We start from the raw sequence: 19,610 nt of genomic DNA, 5'->3' as shown, positions 1-19,610 counted from the left end.
TGCTGCTACTGTTTCCATATTATTTCGATGCATTCCCATACGTTTAGCGAAAACAAACCACCTACCAGTGTTCGTTCAGCGGCGTTGTGTCGATGAATTGAGAGTCGATTCAGAATAGCTTCGCTCTTTTCCCCCACGCGCGATCGCTTGCGTGCTCCTTTTCCTTCGTACGTACGGATGTGAACGAAGCTTTATTTATGACTGTTGCGTTAGCCATGCGCGAAAGCATTCTCTTTCTCGCTTGCGCGTGTTTCAGACTTGTTCTCGTTTCCGCCTCAGATGGTTTGTATCATAAGGGGCGGGAACTTTCGGCATTGTTGTCTCAATCGGTTCGAAGTGCCGACTCTTTCCTTCACATTCGGAAAACACAGAAACCGGCAAAATACTGCTAAAAAACGCATAAAACATAGCTGATAGAACAATGGAAAGAAAAGAGAGGCCGCTAGCAGGCCCTTTCGCTTTAGCCCTCTCTGATGACACCACGAAGGGATGCAAGCGACGGCATGCTCGGATGCGCGAGGCATTCTGTTTCGTGTCGACGAAACAGATCTTCTTGGTCGATTCGAAGAACATGTGAAATCGACGAAAGCGTCTTCCAAGGCAAACATGCTGTTCCGTTTGTCATATAAAAGAGACGGAAAACCGGAGAACGAGACAGTAGGAGAGCGTAGGAAAAAACGACCTACTCTCAATCAAGGGTGCAAGAGGGAGAAACACGATGTGCCCAGAAACACATGATGCCAGGTTGTAGTATGGTTAAACATCGATAATCGTCATCAACTTGCGACAGTCGTACTAGAACCGCGAGGGCACACAACCGCAGCCGGAACGAGTGAAACGCGAACGGCGAGTTTTGACATTTATTTAGTGATCTCGCCTTAAAGTGGAATTGCTCATTCAAGGAGATGGGATCACTCGAATTTAAAACGTAGAACAAAGGGCAATGTCAATGTTCTCATTTGTTTTGCGCTATTGCATGTGTATATTGTGCATTTATGATCGCAAATGCGTTAATCCGCCTTTCTGCATAGGTGATGCAAAAGTGACAGGCCTTTGCTACAAAGTGAAATTCAACGGAAACATTAGTGCATTAAATCAACTTCCGATGAAGATACACGGCAAACGGGAAAAGCATCACAGTTAGTGTCGCCGGTAGTGAAGGTGAATGAAGCTGAAGCTGGATTCAAGAGGATTCAGGAAAATTAAAGTAAGAAAGGCGTAAGAATTGTGATTTGTTGCAATGGTTCCTTGCCAGTCTATAAGTCCTATGATGCTACAAGTACTGCCGAAAATTCACGTTTGGAATGCGCCGTGCGGTGTGCTGTCGAAAATGTGAATGTACAACAGCTGTCGCTGGAAGTACGATCCTTTCAAAGTATAAAAACAAAAACAAGTGTATATAAAGCAAACGGCTTAAGAAAGTTTATCAACCAAGTTCATGAAAGAATGGAGAAACTTACTACTGATACATTATAGAACACTTGGCCTAACGCAAAATTCTGTGCGCCTTACAAACCATGAAGAATGTGAAAGTTGCACACACCAAAACAATGATTGTCATGGCAGTTACTACTAGTATAGTGGTTCTAAGATTTCAACCCCGATACGAAGTAAAAGCAAGTGATTGTCAGACGGTCATGGAATAGAATTAACATGTAACAAATAACAAAACTGGTTATGCGCCAAAACAATCTGCAATCTGTAATGTTTGAACAGGACCCGTTAATCATTAGATTTCCGTTTGTTCCTTCTCTTTGTCTGATTGCGTCGCTGATTGTGTTATTCATTGCTCTATTTATGGATTCAAAAAGTGCAAAACTGGCAGCAAGTGGTTGAACAGAACATACTCCTTTCACAGCAGTATCGGTTCAACAGGATCCTTAAGAACGATCGCAACAATAAAATCGCATCCACTCTGTGACTGAATCATGTGAGTGTTATTTATAGGAATTTCGTTCTCAGCCCAGTCCACCAAGGTCCAATATTGTATTTGACTGTGATTAGGTCAGGCAGCAGCATTGTGTTTTGCTCAAGGAATCGAGTGACTAAGAGAGACAAAATGAGAAGGTGAACGTTGTGATAAATACAGCTTTGCCAGTGCTTTAAGCCAGCAGCCAGCAAGGCATGAAGTGGGTAAGGGTTTATTAAACCTTTGACGAGAGCCAACAAGAGGGTAGCGGCAACGTTTTTTATATTGCAATTGAAATAATTAAGATTGTAAGCGACGGGATGGATCATTAGAATAATCATCTCGGTAGGGAACCATTTTACGATATTCCTTACCCCTTTGATCAGGGCAAAAACAATAAAAAGGGAAGCTTATACACATAAGCTAATAGATGTAATCGAGAATGATTTGAGCGGTTTTCATTTACCATATGTTACGGTAGTTTATCTTATTTGTACGCTCAGAGTCCTGCTTTAACACAAACAATACCTATTGTCACCTTGTTGTTGTTGTTGTTGTACCATCATTTGAGAGATTTTGAACATGGAGCTCTATTATATCTTCCAATTGTCATTCATTCCATTCCGGCTTACAAAAGCAGAAGAACTTCGAAGGGAATCATACCAAAATAGTTTCATACACATTCCAATTCCGGAGGGAATGTCTCAATCATCATCGGTACGTTGATTGAAACCCGTTAATGCGCAGGTTTTGGTTAATTAATATTTAATTTGGCTTCATTGAGCTTTGGTGAAAAATAAATGAATTTGGAAGTATTATAGAATTGGAAACCAGTATTATAAGCATACACAGCTCAGCATAACACAATCGCGTCGTCTTAGGAAACTGTTTCACAAACATTTTCCAGAACAACAGATACGAAAAGCGCATTCGCCACCAAATCGTTGAAGTGGATTGAAAATTAAACAGCCCTTGCTTGAACCTGCACATCTGACAGAGCTGAACGGCCTTAACATCGTTTAGCTATTGAGGTGGAAAACAAATGAATCCTCCTCAAGCCATTTCAGTCTGTGGAAAGTACAGCAGATTTAATTCGGCAGGATCCGGTTCCGGCCAACCTAAGGAACTTTGGTTACGGTTAAATCGTACTCTGTCAGTGCATTAAGTAGTAATCCACAATTGAGAGGATTAAAGGAGGTCTACTTCAACCTTCAACTTGATAAACTCTTTGAATTTAGATCGTTCGGAGGTCGTTGTCTATCCGACCGCGTTAGATCAAACCAGTGAAGTAGTACAATCAAACTCCGAGAAAACATAGATTGCGTTGCCCAGAGTTGTTCCACTATCTTTGCATGTGGGAATGCAAATGACATAAAAAATAACAAATAACGTGGTGAAAGCAGCTTCTACAAAACAAACAAAAACAATAATATAAACAAAAATCAAAACAAATTGAGCAACTCTCAGCATACTATCATACACTCTGCGTTGTACCATCCTTCAACAAACCTGCTACTCATTATTGCCTCCAATTATGCTGCCGTTGAACTACGTTTCCCCAGAGTAGCCGCCAGATTTGACCATTACACCTCCAGCATAGCGATCCTTGGTTGATGGAAGCACACCCCACAGTGAATGATTTTTCCTATGCTTTTCTCAGCTAAGCTTAATTGATGAGTGATTGAGTTATTATCGGGCCAATTTCATCCCCTCAGGGTTGTCTAGGTTTTAGATAGGCTGGGAGTGCAACCGTAGTTATCATCACAATGCTTGCCCATCGTCCGTAGTCAGCATAATGTACAATTTCATGTTGAAATGAACTCTGTCTTGGCCGCGATCACTGAAATAAAACCCCACAGAGAAATGATATGGTACAAAAATTTCCGGCATTGTGCTCCCGTTGAGTATCGGTGTATTCCGTCGGAAAACGGGAGAAAGAAAAACGATAGTTACACTAAAACGTTCAATCATATAGCTGGGCATTGCTACTTGCCACACGATCAAGAGGCACGGCGGAGACTACTCAGCACAGCGATTATGTGATAATAGCCGGCACTTAAAGATACTACCCTCTGGCCAAGCCTAGAATCTGTGAACGATAGGCACTGCTGGAGTGCCATCCTTCCAACGCAATACCAAGCCAGAATGCCTAGCTCCGGTGCCTGGCTTGATGGTTTCATGCTATTACAAGTTAATAGTTACGTTTACTTTAGAAATAAAGATAATTGAACCACCACGAAATACATGAAATTGAAAGGCCCAAAGGGTGGCGAACGGATCAACGGGACCGTCCTTAAACCCAGTAAAAATGTGTTGGCGCAGAAACGGGAAAACACAGCTATTCCGAGGGCGGGTTGCTAGAATTAAAAGGTAGACACGAAATAACTTCCTTCGCAGAATCAACATAATCGGTCACTTGATGCTCACTTTAAGCGTTGTTCTTGTTACGCGCGAAGCAGATTTACGACGATATAGAAGCTGCTATGCCTTCGGCGTTACTCCCGTCATCGCATAGTCGTGGCCCACTTGCCGATCGACGTGCAGATGATCGTCAATTTTTTAGTCTTATTCTATTTTGTTCTATAAACAAGCCCACACTCTGGAGTGGAAACTTCTTCACTTCAATCATTCACGAACGCACACGCTCGGTATTATCACCTTACTGACGGGCTGTGATTACAAAGCTTTTGCGCAGCAATCTACTAAGAATGTGTCAAGTCCAGAGCAAATATATTGTTATTTATGAAATATGAAAGATAAATTGTTCATCTGATAGCTGCACCCAACTCAATGATGTGTCGTGTGTTAAGTGCCATTTGATAATAGTTCGCCATAAAACGAGTTTGAAGAAAAGGAGGATATATTTGAAAATGCAGTTTTCGAATACTGTGGGACTTTTACTTCATAAGCACAGGTTGGTTTTACGTTATGCATGTACCTTCATTCTATGATCTTTTTTAAAAGGTAATATGTTAGAAAATTTGTTACGTTGCAAAGTATTTTTCATCAATGTCTCTTTCTATACCTTTGCAGTACCGTCGTTGGTTACAGATGCAAAGCATGAAGAGTTTTTGAGATATTACGATACGATGCGATGCTATAGATTGCTATAGATATTACGGCTTTGTATAGTACAGTAACATCACCAAAATTTTCAATAATCGCTATAATAGACGTATGACATTAATTCTAGCATTAATCTTAAAAAGTGTGTTGCATTCTTAGGAGCTTCGTTGTTTTTTAGTTTTGTGAAACAACATTTAAAATTTACTCTTCATTTTCGATACTTAAATATCGGCTATAGAAGGATATACAAAGATTCATTTTCCTTTTTCTCTTGTGGCCGCAACAGCTCACCATTTTTAAAGATTGATATGAATGGTGTTCGTTGAACAACCAGCCCGCAAACGACTACTCGTACTGCCCACAGAAATTAAGCAGTGCTGTAAAGAGGAAAAAGGCGCTTGATTGTACTGCGACTGCGACTGTGTGCGAAATAAAAAGCGAAAAATTAACTGCACATTCAGGAGTTTCATTTTAATAATTTTGTTTTTATTGTTGAACCACGCTCAGAGAATCATCAAGATCACAAGAAGATTTAAGGTGAGAAAAGAAGATTAAGCTGCCGAAAGGAAGCGATTTAAGACTAAGGAGAGAAGGGTCATTGGTTTCAGAGTTCAGCGGTTTGCTTGTACCAGCGGATGGAACTACAGAACTGCCCATTGTGGAAGCCAATGGATGCAGAGACCGAACGGGATCACACGCAGTGTTTCAACTGTACAATAAACATCGGAGCCGGCTTCATGCTTGCGTCCTGGTTCTGTTACAAGATCACATCACCCTTTAACACAAACGTTCGATACTTTGCCTCAACAGCGCAGTGCAGTCGGAACAGGCATTCCCGGGGCACCATTTTGAGCATCGCGTGGAAACAGAAAAGGATCCTTTAAAAAGTGAACCATTTTTGTGGCGTCAGGCTTTTCTGTTTTCGTTTTGCATCTTTTGCATCCATCGCTTGCTATCCTCGCCTTATTCGCCACAGCCAGTGGGCTAAAATGTAGCTCAAAATTACTCTTGTTCTTCAGACTTCTCGCCACTTCTTTCTGCAATTTTCTTTTCGAAACTCGTCCTATACCGCGGGCTGCAGTTTGCTCCCCGCTTTTGTACTGCCAGCGTATGCTTTGCTGCTTTCGGTTTTTTTTTGCTCCGAACGATTGGCATCTTTCTTAACAAACAGTTTTATTCCACTGGCCAAAACGGACTCGTCGTCCCGGCAAGCCTTCGAGAACCCGTTCCCTGCCAAAGGTAAGACCGTTCACATTCGTCTTCGCCTGGGTATCGTCGTTCGACGTTGATCGTCGTTCGATGATATTGCCGAAGGGTTAAATTGTTCATTGGCTCGAAATTGCAGGGTTACTTTTGGGACCATGTTTTTCAGTTTGTGCTTACCGAAGGAGCAGAGCCCGATCGTTCTCTCGAAGCCATTGCACTTTTGCTTCGATGCCTCGCTTTTCTTGCTGAGCCTTGCCTTGGTGTGCCAGCAATGCTTTAGAATGAGCTACGTGCCGACAACGCCATCGTCATCATCGCCGACATCATTAAATTCCCGTCAAGACCGCTAGAATCGCGACAGGAACCTATAGTGCGGCTTGTGTGGATAATTTATTTGGTTTCACTAAGTGATTTGTGTTTCGGTAGCATGGCACTAAAAATTATGCATTCAATATATTAGTCAGCTTGTCTGAGAAGTGGCAGTTCGTCTGACATATCAAGTGTCGATGATCTCTGATAATATTAGACGCTGACTGGCCGTTCAATCCTTATTGCGGACCAGCACTGAATCATTTTTGAGCGCGCAACAACAAATTGTTTTAATATATCAGGAACAAATGGAAGCGATCAACATCAAACGAGCAACTAATGCAGTGCATAGACTTTGACTTTATTTGAAAATGTTCTTTATTTTAGGACTTTTGTCGTATCGCACGCTACAATGGTACTTACTTCGCTTTATTTCCCTTTCGTTGTAGCACAATTTCAGCAAACACATCTTTCGAAATTTGACACAGCGCACTGCTACGAAGGGTAACCTCAAAAAATGGATGCCAACAACTTTGTGATGTCTTCCTATCAGTTTGTCAACTCGATTGCCTCATGTTATCCAAACAATGCGCAAAACACAAACAACGCTCAAGGCTCGGGCGGCCAAGGTGGTCAAGGCGATGGCTACTTCCCTCCATCGGCGTACACTCCAAACCTCTATCCCGGAACCCCGCACCAAGCGCACTACAGTCCGCAGTCGTACAATCCACTTGCAAGTGCAGGAGCCACAAGTGTGAACAGTGCCAGTGCCGGGGCAGGTTCCGGTGGGCACCCGGCAAGCGATATGGTCGATTACACGCAGCTGCAGCCGCAGAAGTTTCTACTCAACCAGCAACAGCAGCAACATCAGCAGCAGCAACAGCAGCAGCAGCAACAATCCTCCCTTAGTTCGCAAAGTTGTAAATACGCCAGCGATGGCACTAGTGCAGGTACAAACTTAGTTAATAACAACAATAACAACAACAACAGCACCACCAGCCCTCAGGACCTAAGTACAGCCAGCGGTGGTGGCGGCAGTGGCAACGGAGGCGCAGGAAACGGCGGCCGGCCGGAGATTTCGCCAAAACTGTCCCCGAGCTCAGTGGTGGAGAGTGTGACGCGATCGCTCAAGTCCGGCAGCGTGGCCACTGCCGTAAGTTCGAGCAACACGAACAACAATACGAGCAACATTAGCAATCGGAACCAGGTGAACCTGCCACTCGGCAGTCCCGACGGTGACGAGTCGGATGCCAGCGACGACGACAGCGGCACGGAAGGAGGCAGTTCCCAGGGCGGCGGCGGTAGCGGCAAGAAGGGAGGCCCTCCACCACACATCTATCCGTGGATGAAACGGGTGCACATTGGACAAAGTGAGTACATTCGACCAAAAAAAGAGGGACTTTATTTGATTTCTTTTGCGTGCATTGCGTATGACATTCCAAGTCCTCAAAATACTATATACGATATGAATTATGTCAGCGACTAAGAAGGGATTAAGACGATGGTCGAAGTCGAAGCAATTGTCATGCAGTGATCGTTGCCAATAGTTCCAAAATCGAAAATTACGCTTTTCCGACGTGGATCTCCTTCTAATAATGCATATTTCAATCATGCCCGCGCATAACAAACAATGAATCAATCATCCATTTTCTTCACACCTCGCTGCAGCGGTAGACTTGTGTTCAGCAGCAGTACGCCTGCGAGCAGGGAAATTGGAAAAGCTCATCACCTCCATGTGAAATATGCAACACAGGGTTTTGAGGCGAGAAATGAAGAAAACTCTTTGCGGCTCCTTGGGCTCCTGTCCGATGTCCGACCGATCCGTTTGGCCACTTGATGCGGCAAACTGAAAATTGATGGAAAAACAAACAAAGATAGTGCTCAGTATAAACACGCCAAACATCCACACTTGCTCGTTTGTCAGTTGGAATCGGTGGGGTTTGGTAACCAGTCGATCGCTGGCCAGGCTAGGTTCACGCGGCTCCTAAGCCCTTTGTGCTCGCACCGATCATTTTCCCCATCGCCTGCATACGGCTGTGGAAAATCTTTCCCGAGAGCATCTGCTTGGATTATCGCCGCTCATTCAACAATGTGTAGCCCAAGCAAATAGCAGCAACTAAGCGTTGAAACAGCCATTTACTAACTGCTGCTCCGAATGCGCAGCCATCGACAGATTTTCGGTCGATCGACCCGACCGACGAACGGTTTGTATATTTACTGTTCACCGTTGAGAGAGAGAGAGCGAGAGAGCGAGAGAGAGAGAATCAATACCCACGTGACCGCTACGGCCACTTCCGTACGCGTGGTCTGGTGGAAAATCTAATCGAGCAACGCAACAAGTGTGAATGACGAAACAGGAGGATTAACTGACATATGAAACATATTTCAATCACGCGCATCTTCTGCCCACCGTGGCTGTGTGAACTTTTGTGTGCGTTCCCATGATTCATGGGCGAGCATGTTGGGACCGTAGGACCACCCGAAGGTGGAGGAAGGTGGCCCCTAGGATTTTAAGAGCTGTCGATGAATTCAAATCATCCCGTGAGGCACACGCGCACAGTTTTTCCGGTTGCGCGCCTAAGCCGCACTCTGTTTGTTTTCCCGCTCCTTAAGTCAACAAACAGGAAATGTACCGTATTTTTGTTGTTTTATAAAACATTTTTGATTTATGGTGGTCATTCCGAAATCAAACGTGAAATCTCGTTCCCCTCCGTGGTCGCCACGGGCGTGTCCAACAAACCTGCACACTGATGTGACTAAAAACTGTGCCAAACGATTAATGATATTTCGGCAAAATATAAGCCAAGAAAATGTGGGACCAATGTGAGGCAGCAGCAGAATTCACATTATACGGTTGTCGCTACAAACTTTTTATTGTAATCACATCAATGTAAATTGTCAAACCGTAAAACAATACTACAGTTGAAATGCATAAGCTATGACGGTATGGCGCGCTGGGTTTGTTCCATGCTTAGTTTTTTTTTGCTTTGGTTCATCGTCTGACGCAGAACACACTCAACGTTCCCATAGGCCTGGTGAATATAAAGATGAACACGATAATGTTTGCTTCAATAATCAATAATAATGTATGAGTCAATCAAAATTCATGCAAAGTATTCGCCTTCAAAATATTTGCGAGAGCTCCCTTATGCATATTTACATGCTTGGGAACATACTATGGAGCTGCAATAAGTGAAGCAGCAAAACAGAGGTGGGTAACAGATTTTTTGTGGTTCATTGTATCGGAAGTCATATGAATCTACTTAGCAAATATCATTGTATCTTAAACGAACAGAAGTGATACTTTCGAAGCATGCTGCGTTTGTAGCGTTCGATGGCAATCGAAGCATGCGTGGTATTTTGTCTGCAAAATTGTTAGTTGAAATTGTATTATTCAACATAAAACCATTTCCAGAATTTCCTCTTGAGCCATTGAAGTAAAAAATGAATAAAATTCTATCCACGTTACAAAGAGTAAGTCCAAGGTTGGAGTAATTTTGCAAACAAATATTGAGTAAATTGGATAAATACTATAAGTCATGCAACATTCGTACGGAGCGCAACATAACAGTATTCCTGCAGCGGAAGTTTCTTAACTGCTCTGCTGATAACAGATAACTGAAGCATGTGCAAAAGAAGCCCGAAAACGAAACTGTGGCCAGCATGTATAAATAATGTGGTGCCGCAGAGTTTGCCTTTCGTTCAGGCGATAGTAAAACGAACGGGTCAAGCGGTTCGTGGGATATCCGGAGAAAATCAAGGTGCAAGAAGTACGTACAGTGTCTCGCAAGCTAAAATTTGTGGCAATTATTGATATAGAAAAGGTAGGACGCATTATTGAAGGTCTCACCAAAATTTACTTCTTCTTACCAACGCTTTCATGCACGCTGTTTGTTATTGACATAAAAATTACGTGAAAATCTGATGTGAGCAATTTTTCGATTAAAAGCAATTTATCCGACACAGCCATTTTGCTCATTGCCCCGATCGCTTTTGATCGTTTTTCCAAAAGTGATAACTTGCCTTGGTTTGGCTTGGCTCGGCCAGGGCGAGTGCAAAGCATTCACTTAAATGACGATGATGAGTCTCAAATTAAAATATATTTTCCGTTGGCCCCAAAACCAGGAATCGCCACTCGTTTTTCGTGGTTCTTATTTCTCCCTTCGGCTAGCGGAAAAAAAAACTTCACGGTTTCGACGCCAGAGCTGTAGTTTCAGGCTCCAACCTCGCTGCCGAAGAAATACTCGTCATGCAAGCACGATAATTTGCATTTTGTGGAGCAACGATGTTGCAATTTACTTAACTACAGTTTGCTGTAACGCCGTGGACGTTGTCTCCGTTGAAAATGGCATGATTGGGTTCGGTAGTTCCAAAATATCGAACGATCCTTGATTATCGGTTACCGTTCATATTTTGGCAATTTGGCAGGAGGCATTCTTTCAATACTTTCTTCTCTTTCCCGTGCCAGCGGAAAAGCTGTTGGGATTTTCAATAAATTTATTGGGCGAACCATTGTGCGTCTTACTATAAAAGACCACGAGATACGCTGCCGTAAAATAGGCAAGATTAAGATTGTATCTTGCTTCTCAGGTTACGGTAAATTTGAAAAGCTCATTGCAATCAAAGGAGAACGATTTTCATCTCAAGATGAGATGATTTAATCTGTTGTGCGATGCTTGAACGACGTCGCAGCGATGATCGTGCAGGGTATCTAGTTCATTGCAAATTAACGCTGTACAGTTGTTTATTTGCTGTCGTCTAAGATTTTATAAGTGATCTTTCGCAAGCCGTGTGAGCCGTGCTGGTTGGCGTCCGCTGCAAACGTTTGGCGCACTACTTCTAATTTATTTTTTTTATTCTTGTGACGGGGATCGTCTACGTCTGTTAAAATTTCTTACATCGGCAACATTTATCAGATTGTAGTCTGCGATTTACGCACGATACCATTAGCACGTTAGTGCTATCCTTTGCTAGAGCCGCGATCAATTAAAGTCTCTCAATTTGTTGAAACGTGAAATTGCGCTAAATACAGATTTGCGAGCGATCCGTTGTGAGCGGTAGCGAAGATTCATACCTCAGCAATAACGGCAGATGTTTCAATTGTTTCATATGATTCAATCAAATCAAAGCACAGGAAATGTGATGCGTATGAATGGCCTTCGTCCAGCCACAGGGCGGAGGTGCACGAAAGAGAAGTGTAAAAAATCATACACATGTTTTATGCACATTTCGTTTGCATAGTATTACTTACATGGTGTGCAGGTTCCTAATATGTTGAACAGGTTCCCGACTACGACAATGCTTTTGTATTCCCTCTGCATTTGAAACCAGTTTGGTTCAGATATTGAACTCAGTTCAACATTACTCGTGCAAACATTTTGCAGTCGCATTTTCAAGACGTTTTCACCGGTACGATTCCAACACGTTCCAAACTACAGAATATTTCTGTGAGCGTATGTTTTGTTTGGGATGATGTAGTGTTGCCCATCGTGTAGTGAGCCGTTCTATTTTAATCTCACATCAAGCCTTTCATTCGCCTCTTTTGAAAGTGAAGATTCTCTTCCTTTGCGCATTCTTTGCGTCGCATTCGATACACTGTCTGACTGAAAAATAGCAACCCATTACCGACCGGTTAAGACAGTTCTGCGCCAGGGAAATAAGGAAAGAACATTTCCAATTTTCAACTCACTACTTTCTACTATTTGCCCGCCTCGGAACCCGCTGGTCAATGAACGAGATCGTGCGCAGCCAATATAGCTGATCAATGAGATTGCTCTGTTTGCCATGTGTCTGTGATCATGTGCCAAGTACAAGGCTAAACGCGCTTGTATGCGCCACGATCGCGAATGGGTCTGTGAAACTGCTTCACTTAATATCTGTTGATGCAACACACACTTGCACTTCAGACTGAAACCAATATAAGTACCATTTTCTCGGCAAGACTCGATACCGCCTAACACTCACGGGCCGGGCCCAAAAGGGCCCTTCGCAAATGGAAAGTATCGCTGAGTGCAGCGAAACTTAGAATATGCAGTAAAAAATGGTCATTATTAATTTAAGATTAGATTCGCACATTTTTGCATTTTCATATGAAATTATCGCAGCCTCTCTTCCTTCGCGCAAGGCGGCTTTTCTTCGCACGGCAAAAGTCCGACTGTCCCAGACCTTGGCTACTTGTCTCCCCGCGCAAGCTTCAACTGGTTGGTGGCCATATGTCTTTTTCATTCTCGTTTCGCTCCGCGTGTAGAGCGAATCCGGCACCTTTGCCACGATGCTTCCCACTGCCGGGGCGCGATGCTGCTCTCCGCGGCCCGTGGGGATCTTGAGGCAAAGTTCTGGTGCATTGATTAAACTCGTTGAATTGCTGCTTTGAGCCGATGCAGTGTCCACCACGGCGTCGATGATTTACGACCTGCAACAGTGCTCGCTGCCTCGCTTGCCCAGGATTTGCTCTAAAGATTCGCAAACACTTGTTTGCGTGGCAGCGTGGCAACGGCTGTACAAGGAGTTCCCCTTTGAATTGCGGAGGGTGAAAAAGTGGCTTCCTTCGAGTGCCGACGAATTGTGATTGCTTTAGCTGTTATCTAATTGTCGCTTTACTTGCTGCAATAACCGCTGCTCGAGGCGATGATCAGTGACCCTTGCCCACGGCCGATCCCTTCCAGGACGATCCTTGGCTAGCGAGGGCTTTTGCCTGTTTTCCGTTTCGGATTGCAGGTTTCATTTCGCTGCAAAAAGCATGCCTTCAAAGTTGGGGCACGAAGTCGTTGCCATCGCTTTGGGTCAGGCTAAAACGATAATCGATTTGACCGCCATATATTTTGCGACTTTTCCCAGAGTCGAGGTCACTGTGACCACGAGAAAGCTACCTGGCCCTAGTGGCAAGCCATGGATAGCCGGCCACCCCAAAAACCAGACGTCCATCCATCCATCCCGAACCACAAGGTTAAGGATATTGTTGTCTTACAATAGGTTTGAAAAACACCCTAGAGCCGGTGTTTTGACTTAAGTAAAATTTATTGCTTTATTTCGGGCTTTCCTCTTCTTCCGCCACGGTGTCCGTGCTTCCCTCTTTTTCGACGGTGGTAAGATTATTATCATTGAATCCAAAGACACCGCCGTGGAAGGTGTTCCAAAGGGTTCGAGGTGTGCAGTAACCGGTAATAATCTAGTGTGTTCGGTCAGAGGATAGCGATTATCGAGACCTTCGGGACACGAGAATCTTATCCGTAGGACCAGCTCTAACGCATCATCCGTCGCATTAGGAAGCAAGTATCCAGTTACTTAGCCGTGGACAGTCGACGTAATATGTACACTGCTCCAGTCGGAGCTCCACACGATTCAGGTGGTCACACAGTCACAAGGGGCTTCGGTTACGGAACGGAAGTCAAAAAGGGTGCCGGTCATAATTCAATCGCTGATTTATTATTGCACATGGAGCCACTTTGGGAAAAAAAACCCAACTTGACAGAAAAAATAGACTCGGTGCCCCACGTATGTGGAACAAAATTAGTACAAATTTTAATACCTGATGACACTTGGAGAATCCGGTGGCATGCTGGGAGCCTTTCCGACCTCAATAGCCGGTGATGGATAGCCTTCCGGATACTCTATCTTAAAGCAATAATTTTTCGTTCTGCTTTCGTAACAGACCATTTTTGGATAAACTTTCGCTTTGCGCCCGCTTCCGGTATGGTCGGAGTGTAGCCATCCTCTTAACACTTTAACAGTCTTGCACTTTTCGTTGATTTACGTTTGGTTGTTGTGTCACCTCGAAAAAGGCAAAATACGTAACTTTTAAAAACACTGATCCTGGGCGATGTGTTAATACTGTCTTCGAGTTTATAGAGCATCGCTTTGTATGTATTCTCGTGCTCCTAAGACACAATTTTATGTTAGCATTTTTACTTGTAGCAAACCATGTAAACAGGATTGAGTTGAAGAATCATGTTTCGGTAAGAAGACAGCCGGCGCTGTAGCCGCTAATGAATCTTATACTCCGTTTTTGTCCTATCTGCATCTTTATGTTCAGCGGAAGCTAACGCGTAAAATGCAACCCAAAATGAACAATATCTTGTGTGGCCGCACCGTGCACACCCAATCGAAAACGGGGACGAAAGGAAAATGGCAAAATTTCAAATTATTTTAGGATGCCGTGGTTCAGCGCACGAATCCAAAGTTTCCTGCTCATGCTTTCGTTGATGAGCGTTTTCGATTAAGGTTTGCACGGGTTTCAAAGCCTTTGGTGAAAACTTGGCGCGTGTATATAAAATTTGTGTTACGAGCCATTCGAGTGCAGTTCCCTCGAGTTCCCCACACAGTGGTGGGCCTGCTCCCTGAATGGCCCCACGGTGGATCAATGATAAATGCTTCATGCTTTCCTAACTCTATTGAACCCAACTGACCCAAGCCGAGGCTCATACGAAAACGAGTATGTTTCACGAGTTACGTATATTGTATTATATTGCAAAAGTGTATTATTGATGCCGTTTAGTAGAATTGCATTCCCGGCACAATCTGACGCGACATAAGCTATCTCGAGTTCAAGGTTCTCACCGTATTTAGGGTCAATCGGGAACCATCTTGAAAACTAAATGGAGGGTTAATAAATTGAAACAAAATGATTCTAAGTCAAGTAATAACAGTTGCTTGATACCGAGAGGAATAAAGTCGGCTTAGGCCTTAGTTTATGAATATAATATTATCAGTTCGAGAGGCTTCCATTGTAGGTTCTCCATTATTGGAAATACCCACCTGGCCTCAATGATATCGCCCAATCACTATCGAAATCGAAAGCAACGTATTAAACTTAGGCAGTACTGCTAAATAAACTAGTAATAACATCTGTAGGTTTTTATTGTACATTGGTGGGAACTGCACGAAACTGCATTCAGCATACGCATACAAATCAAAACACTATTTAAAGCCGAATTATCAGAATCTTAACATACATGTATTACATGTGGATCGTAAAACTAGCATTTCGAAGTTGAAATGATCTACGTGCAAATTCCCGATATTAAATTATCGCTACGCTTGTTTGGCACTTTGCATCCAACAGCATAACAGATTCGCAAGACATGAAAAGACAACATTTGGTAATAGTGAAAAGCAAAACAACGGTAAAAAACAAACTAAAGGAAACCCGAATTTCATAAACATTGTTTTGCGCACGTTTTTGCACATCATAAAATATTTTGTTAGCTCTTTGCTCTATTCATTTAACGTCGACACGCAATCCGTGCTCGCAGTGATGGGCCAGAAGTAGCGTGTGTAAGAAGCATTGATAAACCGCCGACATTGGAAGTGGCCTATGTACCGGTTTTGCATGTTTTTTGTTGCCTGAAATCAAGCGAAGGTGGGATGGTAATCAGGACTAGGGGCTCGGTGTGCAGTACCGAGAAACCATCGGGACTGGGCCGAGTTGTCTTACAGCGAATAACGATTTGCTATTGTGTGAGTATTCGGTTCCATTCTTCCTTCCTTTCGTCCTCTCTTGTGCACCCTGCTTCCGTCTCGAGAGTATGGGAAAACTTGGAAGCAATGTTGGATGTACCTCGTTACTAAGTCGTCGGTGTTCACTCTTTAACTTTACTGCGAGTTTCTTATTTATTTGTGCAGTTTCTATTGTTTATTGCAGTGCTGCAGCAACCTGGTGGATTTGCTGGCCAATTTTCGTTACTTTGAATCGCTCACTTTTACTCGGTCTCGGTCTAGTGACAGGCATATGCTCGACTCGGTCTGCATATGCGAAGCCACGACTTTGATTGAACGTTTTATCAATAGCTTTTCGTCTGTCAACAGATGCGTATCGGTTACTACAATATCAAAATGCGTTCCTTTTCACTACAAAAAACCAAACAAAATAATCAAACACAACAGAAAATGAGGATAGCAACTTGTTGATCCAAATATTCAGTAACTTTAAATTTATTATTCAGTATTTGGATTTCCATGTTGTATAGTTATTTATTTATTTAACTCACTATTCTGCCTATGTTGACAGAAGCTGAAAATGAACATATACAATCCTAGTAAAATGTATCATTTCCAGCTACATCCGTATCCGTGGCATCATCAGGTTAATGTCATGAGCTGAACAATCAATACTTTGACCCAGCAACTCAGACAATCGACAATCACTGACCTGCCCCACCGAAAACATTAATAACTAATGAATGTTACCATCGTTAAGACGGACGGCAGAAACGAATTGGAGCTAAGGAAGAGAAATATAATAATGCAATTTCACATAACATCAAACTTGCCCAGAAGTTGTGGTTCATCGCCCGTATTCGACGTTACATGTCGGTGTCTTTTCGGAGCCAAAACAAGCATTAGCCCACCCAAAACAAACCCCGAACTAGACGGTTTACCAAGCGGAGAGGTTCCGTTGCCTTGCGCGATGCCTGCGATGAAGAATGTTGTTCTTGCATGCATTCCTAGCCACGCTGGACGACAAACATCCCGTGGCTTGACGGTCCCAAGGAACATTCGTCAGCCTTAGCCAATTCAAGTCTGTGTCCAGAATACAGTTGGCAGAGAAACTGCAAAAGAAAGGGAGAAGAGTACAATTCTTCGGCAGTCGCCACATCAATCCACCGAATCAATAAATCGCCGTTTGGGTGGGTTGGTTTCTCATTTCGGTGTTTCAAAACAATTCTCGAGTATCAGTAAAGTTTGTTTTTGGCCTGTTGTTGCTATTTTTTTTCTTCTATGTTTCGCCAAATCAAGTTCAATTGCTTATGGCAATGGGGTTAGGAAGTCATTCCGGGGCCATTTGGGGTTCGATGTCGACTCAATTGAAGTGTAAATACTTGGGGCAATGTGAAGCATAACCGCTTTCCATTTTTCTTTTCTTTCTCTACCATTTCCTCGAACCAATTCAGAAATTCTGAAAGGAACGGAAAGCTGTATAGCTGGGATGTGGAATGAAAATTTGCCTCCGACGGGATCGGTATTCGTAAATGTGCGAACATGATTAATGATGATCAGGAAAAGCTATCGGTGCAAACGTTACGGCTGTGGCGCGTACCGCACTTTAAAGTAATGTTTCGGTTTCCGTTTAAATGTTGTGTTCGATTCGACGATCCCGAAAAACCCAAATGTGTACGCCGGTTGAACTGTGGCATAGATTTTTCTCTCCCAGGTCACCTGTTTTAGCCCGAGAGAACACATGACGCGAATCCGTCAGTGACATCTGTGTCTGCGAGAGGCCATTCCACTTGGGCTAGTGCTGAGCATGCCCCAGGCACGGGGCACGAGCTACCAAATTTGATAACCACGCTAAGGGATAAGCACAGAAGTGGCCACACATGATTCCATACACACATGAGTGGCTGTCATAATAGCCATTGTCTCGCTTGATTGATGAATGTCTGATATAGTTTTCTGTTATTTCCACTTATCTTACAGCTTTCCACTTTCCAGCAGCTTTAATGCTACCGACTCGCGTTCTTTCTCAGTAAAAAAAAGTTCCTAACCTAGTGTTCGTTTTTCTCCAGCTTAATACTATCATTCTGTTTGTATTTTATATATCGATAGCAGCCTTCCTTGCTCAAGTATACAATCACTCTGCCCATTTCCAATCATGGGTCATCTAGACGAAAGTATCGGTTGCCGTACAAGAAATAAACAATCTCGAATTTGAGCAGCATTTAGGTTATTTATGGCTCACTCGCGTTCTCGGCAGGCTTAAAGATATAGTTTCAACTGATTACGATATGCCGCACTTTAATCGTTAGTATCCATCGATCAACACCTCGAGAGTCTAGCACCGAGGTTTAAAAACAATTTCATGCACTCGGTCATGCAGTTTCTCGATACTTCCTTCCCAGCATCAGCCGGAAAAAACACCGTCTTCGAGCACCGTCTTCGCAGAGGGCCGTTGAGCATCAGACCTCACCCACACCACCGCCAGCTGCGAAGATAGCTCCGGCGGTGCCATCTTCTTGATCGTTGCTCTAATTATATAATTAACATGGAAGTCAACGCGTCTCTCGCACTCGGTCTAGTGAGCGGCCAGTTTATTGGTTGCCTTCAAGTCGGAACGACGAATAGAATGAAATATCTTCTCTCGCAGAAGTAGGTGCTCCGCTTTCTGGGCCGAATACCGAACCCAGCCTGTTCCAACTGAGAATGTCGCGTGTGCTGAAGTTTGTGACAGCTGCCCGGTTAACGGCAAGCACCATTATTTGCAACATTTCTAGTGGTCAGCTCCGTTTGGCCTGGGTTTGGCTTGGTTTTGGTTTAGTTTGGAAGACGCTGTCAGAATGAAATTGCGGATGACGAAAACATGAACATGGCCCAATGCCGTCCTCGCTAAGAGCGCTCCGTCGCGAACATCTCGCCAGTGTCTCTCGAACATCTTCGAACCTCGGTTCGTAGGCAAGATCACAACAAGTCCAAGTAATAAGTGAATGATTTTAGCCAAGTACCAACTTGCATTGGGCAAAGGGTTTCACTCTATAGTTTATTAAGTATCTCGAATTTCTAAATTTGTACACATACTTTATATACGAAACTCGAGCAAACTGAATATGCTTTTTGATGAATGTATTTAAGTCTTAGGTTTACAATTTATCATACGACAATGGTACCTTTTTTTGCCTATCATCCGTTTTTCCCAAAGCACTAGCCGCAATTTCTAACAGTATAAACATTCAAATCAATTCCAATCCTCAATTCCCGTAGTATGCTCGTAATATGGTGTCCGCTTGTGCGTACCATCCTTGAGCGCAGAACGTTCGCGAGATTTTGCCCTTTACTCGTTCGTTCTTCGTCACTTCGATTGTTAGCTTGTAGTGTGTCAACGTTTTGTCACTTGTCGTTTCGCCATTCATATTACATATTACCGGTGACGGGTACGGGATGTACGAGGATCAATGCCGCCGAGGGAGGCGAGGGAATCTTGTCATCGTGAAACGATCTTGCAGTAACGAAAAATGTCTTCCAAATACCAAAGTCAAAACACGAATACGGGCGCTGCTTTGTAGAAGTGGATGTCAGCCAACGCGACCGAGACGAGCCGCCAGCCATAATCTGTGGTCACTTTCAATCGATCACCGAATTCCCATCGCCCTCTCTCTCTCTCTCTCTCTCTCTCTCTCTCTCTCTCTCT

The 19,610-nt window shown here is 43.5% G+C and overlaps 1 protein-coding gene across 1 annotated transcript in view; it reads left to right on the top strand.

The window, feature by feature from the left end:
- Positions 1–1,835: 1,835 nt before the first annotated feature.
- The window catches only part of LOC131209109 (homeotic protein Sex combs reduced), a 20,163-nt gene continuing 2,388 nt past the window's right edge, over positions 1,836–19,610 (top strand). The window contains exons 1-2 of the mRNA XM_058202097.1: positions 1,836–1,930; positions 6,940–7,860. Of these exons, the coding sequence (XP_058058080.1) occupies positions 7,008–7,860 (853 nt within the window). The 5' untranslated portion in view covers positions 1,836–1,930; positions 6,940–7,007. The remainder of the gene's footprint in view (positions 1,931–6,939; positions 7,861–19,610) is intronic.

The sequence above is a fragment of the Anopheles bellator genome, chromosome 2, assembly GCF_943735745.2.
Source record: "Anopheles bellator chromosome 2, idAnoBellAS_SP24_06.2, whole genome shotgun sequence".
NCBI classification, from domain to species: domain Eukaryota; kingdom Metazoa; phylum Arthropoda; class Insecta; order Diptera; family Culicidae; genus Anopheles; species Anopheles bellator.
The sequence above is the reverse complement of the archived record's forward strand: the minus strand, read 5'-3'. Positions and strand labels throughout refer to the sequence as shown.